Genomic DNA, 7,248 nt, shown 5'->3' with positions numbered 1-7,248 from the left:
CTGAAGAACTTGTCGGAGACTTCATATCTCTCGACCCGGGCATGAGCTTGAAAAACCATTTTCAGCTCTTCGAACATCTCATATGCTCCGTGTCTCTCAAAACGCTTTTGGAGCCCCGGTTCTAAGCTGTAAAGCATGCCGCACTGAACGAGGGAGTAATCATCAGTACGCGTCTGCCAAGCGTTCATAACGTCTTGTTCTGCAGGGAGAACAGGTGCGTCACCTAGCGGTGCTTGTAGGACATAATCTTTCTTGGCAGCTATGAGGATGATCCTCAGGTTCCGGACCCAGGCCGTATAGTTGCTGCCATCGTCTTTTAGCTTGGTTTTCTCTAGGAACGCGTTGAAGTTGAGGACAACGTTGGCCATTTGATCTACAATACATGTTGTAAAGATTTTAGACTAAGTTCATGATAATTAAGTTCATCTAAATCAAATTATTCAATAAACTCCCACTTAGATAGACATCCCTCTAGTCATCTAAGTATAACATGATCCGAGTTAACTAGGCCGTGTCCGATCATCACGTGAGACGGACTAGCCAACATCGGTGAACATCTTCATATTGATCGTATCTTCTATACGACTCATGCTCGACCTTTCGGTCTTCTGTGTTCCGAGGCCATGTATGTACATGCTAGGCTCATCAAGTCAACCTAAGTGTTTGCATGTGTAAATCTGTCTTACACCCGTTGTATGTGAACGTTAGAATCTATCACACCCGATCATCACGTGGTGCTTCGAAACAACGAACTGTCGCAACGGTGCACAGTTAGGGGGAACACTTTCTTGAAATTATTATGAGGGATCATCTTATTTACTACCGTCGTTCTAAGTAAACAAGATGCAAAAACATGATAAACATCACATGCAATCAAGTAATAATAGTGACATGATATGGCCAATATCACATAGCTCCTTTGATCTCCATCTTGGGGCTCCATGATCATCTTGTCACCGGCATGACACCATGATCTCCATCATCATGATCTTCATCATCGTGTCTCCATGAAGTTGCTCGCCAACTATTACTTCTACTACTATGGCTAACACGTTTAGCAATAAAGTAAAATAATTTACATGGCGTTTCTCAATGACACGCAGGTCATACAAAAAAATAAAGACAACTCCTATGGCTCCTGACGGTTGTCATACTCATCGACATGCAAGTCGTGATCCCTATTACAATAGCATGAACATCTCATACATCACATATATATCATTCATCATTCATCACAACTTTGGCCATATCACATCACAGAACACTTGCTGCAAAAACAAGTTAGACCTCCTCTAATTGTTGTTGCAAGTTTTACGTGGCTGCAATAGGGTTCTGGCAAGAACGTTTTCTTACCTACGTGAAAGCCACAACGTGATTTGTCAACTTCTATTTACCCTTCATAAGGACCCTTTTCATCGAATCCGCTCCAACTAAAGTGGGAGAGACAGACACCCGCCAGCCACCTTATGCAACTAGTGCATGCTAGTCGGTGGAACCGGTCTCACGTAAGCGTACGTGTAAGGTTGGTCCGGGCCGCTTCATCCCACAATACCGTTGAAGCAAAATAAGACTACTAGCGGCAAGAAAGTTGACAACATCTACGCCCACAACAAATTGTGTTCTACTCGTGCAAAAGGAACTACGCATAGACCTAGCTCATGATGCCACTGTTGGGGAACGTAGCAGAAAACAAAAAATTTCCTACTGTTTAACGAAGATCCATCTATGAGTTCATCTAGCAACGAGTGATCGGATTGCATCTACATACCTTTGTAGATCACGCGCGAAAGCGTTCAAAGAACGGGGATGAGGAAGTCGTACTCGACGTGATCCAAATCACCGGAGATCCTAGCGCCGAACGGACGGCACCTCCGTGTTCAACACACGTACGGTCAGGGTGACGTCTCCTCCTTCTTGATCCAGCAAGGGGGGAGGAGAGGTTGATGAAGATTCAGCAGCACGACGGCGTGGTGGTGGATGCAGGGGTCACCGCAGCAGGGCTTCGCCGTTCTACTGCGAGAGGGAGAGGTGTAGCAAGGGAGAGGGAGGCGCCAAGACTCAAGGGTGTGGCTGCCCTCCCTCACCCCCTCTATATATAGGGTCCCTAAGGGGGGGCGCCGGCCCGGGAGATCCAATCTCCCAAGGGGGCGGCGACCAAGGGGGATGGAGTGCCCCCCAAGGCAAGTAGGGCGCCCCCCCACCCTAGGGTTCCCAACCCTAGGCGCAGGGGGAAGGCCCAAGGGGGGCGCGCCAGCCCACTAGGGGCTGGTTCCCCTCCCACTTCAGCCCATGGGGCCCTCCGGGATAGGTGGCCCCACCCGGTGGACCCCCGGGACCCTTCCGGTGGTCCCGGTACAATACCGGTGACCCCTGAAACTCTCCCAATGGCCGAAACTGCACTTCCTATATATAATTCTTCACCTACGGATCATTCCGGAACTCCTCGTGACATTGGGGATCTCATCCGGGACTCCTAACAACCTTCGGTTTACTGCATACTTATATCTCTACAACCCTAGCGTCATCGAACCTTAAGTGTGTAGACCCTACGGGTTCGGGAGACATGTAGACATGACCGAGATGGCTCTCCGATCAATAACCAACAGCGGGATCTGGATACCCATGTTGGCTCCCACATGCTCCTCGATGATCTCATCGGATGAACCACGATGTCGAGGATTCAAGCAACCCCGTATACAATTCCCTTTGTCAATCGGTACGTTACTTGCCCGAGATTCGATCGTCGGTATCCCAATACCTCGTTCAATCTCGTTACCGGCAAGTCACTTTACTCGTACCGTAATGCATGATCCCGTGACCAGACACTTGGTCACTTTGAGCTCATTGTGATGATGCATTACCGAGTGGGCCCAGAGATACCTCTCCGTTATACGGAGTGACAAATCCCAGTCTTGATCCGTGTCAACCCAACAGACACTTTCGGAGATACCCGTAGTATACCTTTATAGTCACCCAGTTACGTTGTGACGTTTGGTACACCCAAAGCACTCCTACGGCATCCGGGAGTTACACGATCTCATGGTCTAAGGAAAAGATACTTGACATTGGAAAAACTCTAGCAAACGAAATATACGATCTTGTGCCAAGTTTATGATTGGGTCTTGTCCATCACATCATTCTCCTAATAATGTGGTCTCATTATCAATGACATCCAATGTCCATAGTCAGGAAACCATGACTATCTATTGATCAACGAGCTAGTCAACTAGAGGCTTACTAGGGACATGTTGGTGTCTATGTATTCACACATGTATTACGATTTCCGGATAACACAATTATAGCATGAACAAGGACAATTATCATGAACAAGGAAATATAATAATAATCCTTTTATTATTGCCTCTAGGGCATATTTCCAACACTTTCCCGTCCATCTCGTGGAAGTACCGCTCGAAGACGCAGTACGGGTCGAGCCGGATCTGCTCGTCGCCGAAACCGTCCTCGCCGTCGCTGTCCTCCTTCTCCTCCTTCGGTGGCTGTCCGACCATGGCACGGACCACCCAATCTTCTCTCGGGCGAGGGCGCGCGTGTTCCTCCGTTGTCGTTTCTTCACAATGCGGGCGCAGACGGCTTCCTCCTCTGCCATCGCCATTTCCGCCGCGATACGGGCCTCGGCGGACCTTATCCTCTCCTTCCCACAGCGGGCCGCCCATTCTTGGTGGGACTCATAGTCTGCTCGACTGGTGGTGGGGAAGGAGAGGTGTTCCGGCTGCCGGGGCCGCGAGGATCCAACACCAGAGGACCCGAGCGCCCGGTGACCGACGCTATGGCGTCGCAGCAGGCGGATCCGGCCGTCGGCAGGGCGCTGTCCTCCCGGGAGCAGCGGGGTGCAATGCAGACTGCCATTGCCTCCTCAAACCCACACGGGATACACCCTAGTCGATGAATTTGGACTGGCCGGAGTCCGATTTGCTTCCTGCCATGCCGGAGAAGGCCGGAAACTGACAAAGGGGAATGGAGAGGAGTGAAGTGAAGTGGCTAGGGTTTGCTCCGGCTAGCGGATGGGGACGAATGTATGTGGGGTCGGGTGAGCCAGCATGAGCCGAGTCCGACGTGGCGGGCGTGCCCGGACGCCGCCTTATCCACCCCATATTTGGCTGGATACAAGGGGTGCCGGTCAGCTCGGGGGTTTGAGGCCCGTTTGAAGTGTACATCTAGGTAAAAAAACGTGACCGGACAATAACCGGACGGCATGCTCGAGCATTTGAGGCGTCCGGTTATAGATGCTTTTAGTATATCTATATTTTATACTAATACGTCCGAACGGTTACAGGTGATTTGAGGGTCCACGGGACCGGTTGCAGGTCCGCGTTGGGATGCCATCACCCCGTCACCACATATGTGCAACCCCAGTGACCACGAGAGGGACAGGATGACAGAACGCCACGAGTCGAAGCCTCGCCGACGCCGCCGGCCGCACATGCTTCACTCAACGGTGTCCTCTACGACGGCGAGGAAGAGGAAGGGAGGGTTTGGGCGGCCGCTTGTGTCGCCCATTGTTTTTCTCACGCAATGTGATTTCAGCAACCACAACATTAACATAAAATCGATGCAAATTACCCTCCCAAAAAGTTGATGCACCAGTTAGCAGAACCACAAATCACACACAGTCAGCACTCAAATCTGCAAAGACCCATCGTCCATCACGATAACAAACGCAGCAAATCTGCGAAATCCATTTATTACAAGCAAAACCATATGTTCCGTTAGTCATGGAGTGGACATCATCAACTAAATTAAGCTCTGGCAGCTGCCGCTACGCCGCCGCCGCCTTGACGTAGACGGTGTACTCGACGACGGTCTCGCCGGACTTGGCGCCGGAGTCCATGGTACGCGCCTCGACGTAGCCGCGCGCCATGCGGAACTTGCCGGTGCCCCCGATGATGCTCATCTCCCTCACCGCCGACAGCACCTCGTTGCGGCCGTAGATGGTGAGGCCGCTGCCCTTGTAGTCCCCGGCGGTGAACACGAAGTTCATGTTCATGAGGAGGCCGAAGGTGGCCTGGTCGGCGAACGTGTAGGTCCCCTGCGCGCGGCCGATCTCGTCCTTGGACTTGGCGGAGCCCGTGACGGCGGGCCCGGTGGTGAGCGGGTCGTCGATGGCCACCACCGCGCCGAAGAAGGTGGAGGAGCTGTTGGTGGACGCCGCCTGCGCGATCCGGATCGCGGTCGGGCTCGTCCCCGCCAGCACGTCGTGCCAGTACAGCTTGAACTTGGTCAGGCCGTCGTCCGCCGCGGAGGCCGGGGCCAGCAGCACCGCCGCGCACAGGAGGAGGAGGAGCGCTGCCTTGCCGCCGGCCATGGCTGGTGGATCTAGGTATGTGAGCCCTGGGTAATGGCGAAAAAGGGAAGCGGGCTAGTGTGGCGTATTTGAGGAGATGTCAGGCGAGGTGGGGTGGCCGGACGTCGGAGTGGGTGGCTCACTGTCCACACTAGTATCTCTCTCGGTGGCCATTGGATTCGGTGCGCATGTGGGGCAGGTACCTGCAGTGGTCAGTCGGCCCGGTAGGTATGGTAACTTTTTCTTTGCATTGCACGCGCGCTCTCTGTCTCTCCTCCTCCTTTCTCTTTGGGTTTAGTTACAAAATGGCGATTCTCGAGTGCGGTGCGAGCAAAATGATGACGGAAAGCGTGGAGTCGTTTGGTGAGGTGAGGCCACGCATACTCTTCAAGTTACCTAATGACGAACACAAACCAGGAATTCTGTGGTTTCTATACTGGGATCTCAAGGTTTAAGACTGGTGAAAGAGACGGTGTAATAACTGATAAACTGAACGAGACCGACTTGGGTTGAGTGTGACAGGACACGCAACAAGAGAAAATGATGAAATGTAACCATGTGTTGGTAGTAGGTGAGCTGCTGTGTCGTCGGTTTTGGGTCGGGGCTGGGAGACGGAGACCGGATGACTCAGCTACACGATTGCAAGGCGTTTGGAAGGGTCGGTAACCTGCCGCTTCAGTACCGTTCCTTGCCTTTGTTCTAGAGCAACCCCAACGGCCCCACCTAATCCAGCCCAACTCATAACGCATGATGGGTACTCCCACGTCCGTGTGCTTCTACGCGACCTGCGGCTAAATTTTGTGTTTTGACCTTTTTCTGAAACTTATTCGAGATTTAATTCTAGTTTGAAAAAAAATTAAGATCTGACCCTTTTGCTACCGCCAGGGATCTTGGCGGTACCGCCAAGGTCCCTGGCGGTAGGGTTGCATGCCCTACCGTCAATAAACTCCTAAGTATTGAACACAGTGCATGCTTGTGCCTACCGCCAAGTACCTTGGCAGTAGGGTTGTGCAGGCTACCGCCAGCCCGGTTGACGATAGCGATGTTTCCTACCGCCAGTGACCTTGGTGGTAGGCTGTTATACCCTACCGCCATGGACTCTGGCGGTAGCAAAAGTGTCAGATCTCGAAAAAAAAATTCAAACTAGAGTCAAATCTCGAATAGGTTTTAAAAAAGGATCAAAACACGAAAATTTGTCGCGACCTGCTGGAACATCACCAGGGAAGATCTCATGAGGGCCTTGGAGGAGTTTCATGGTGAAAACATGCAAGGGCTACAAGCCATAAACAAAGCCACGGTATCGCTCTTACCTAAGAAGATGGGCGCTCTAGACAAGGATTTCAGGCCGGTAAGCCTCAACCACGGAGCAGTCAAGATTTTTGACAAGATTCTCACCACACGGCTTGCCGACGACTTACCGCACCATGTGGGCAACCACCAGAGCGCATTCTTTTTTTTAGGGTAAAGCAAAGCTTTATAAATTAACGGTGCACGGGCAAATCATCCGAAACACAAACAGCCACAGAGGGCGGTACAATAGAGCGCATTCGTGCGTGGAAGATCATTGCACGACAATTTTATGCTCGTACAAGGTACGGCTCGCAGACTACATGCCTTGAAGGATCCCACACTACTATTGAAGCTGGACATATCCAAAGCCTTCGACTCCGTGCAATGGCCTTTCCTGCTAGAAGTGTTGGCTCACATGGGATTCAGACCGAGATGGACAACCTGGATTTGCAGGTTGCTTGCAACATCATCTACTAAGATATCCGTGAATGGAATCCCCAGGGACACGATATTCAACTGTCAAGGTCTGCGCCAAGGCAGCCCGCTATCACCTATGCTTTTCATCCTATGCATGGAACCACTCCACCGACTGCTTGAGCATGCGACCACCGCGGGTTTGCTCACACCATTGGCCAAGACAGGGCTGAGACACCACG

At 51.8% G+C, this 7,248-nt stretch overlaps 1 protein-coding gene across 1 annotated transcript; it reads right to left on the bottom strand.

Annotated features, from left to right (window-relative positions):
• Window positions 1–4,638: 4,638 nt before the first annotated feature.
• On the bottom strand, window positions 4,639–5,449 carry LOC119286518 (dirigent protein 21-like). Its single transcript, XM_037565897.1, has one exon. It carries the CDS (start codon window positions 5,321–5,323, stop codon window positions 4,778–4,780), a length of 546 nt encoding a protein of 181 aa, XP_037421794.1. The 5' UTR covers window positions 5,324–5,449; the 3' UTR covers window positions 4,639–4,777.
• Window positions 5,450–7,248: the final 1,799 nt, after the last annotated feature.

The sequence above is a fragment of the Triticum dicoccoides genome, chromosome 4A, assembly GCF_002162155.2.
Source record: "Triticum dicoccoides isolate Atlit2015 ecotype Zavitan chromosome 4A, WEW_v2.0, whole genome shotgun sequence".
In the NCBI taxonomy this organism is placed as follows: Eukaryota; Viridiplantae; Streptophyta; class Magnoliopsida; order Poales; family Poaceae; genus Triticum; species Triticum dicoccoides.
The sequence above is the reverse complement of the archived record's forward strand: the minus strand, read 5'-3'. Positions and strand labels throughout refer to the sequence as shown.

Excerpts from the sequence above, each read along its gene's own strand:
- LOC119286518 (XM_037565897.1), bottom strand. The coding sequence starts at position 5,323 with ATGGCCGGCGGCAAGGCAGCGCTCCTCCTCCTCCTGTGCGCGGCGGTG.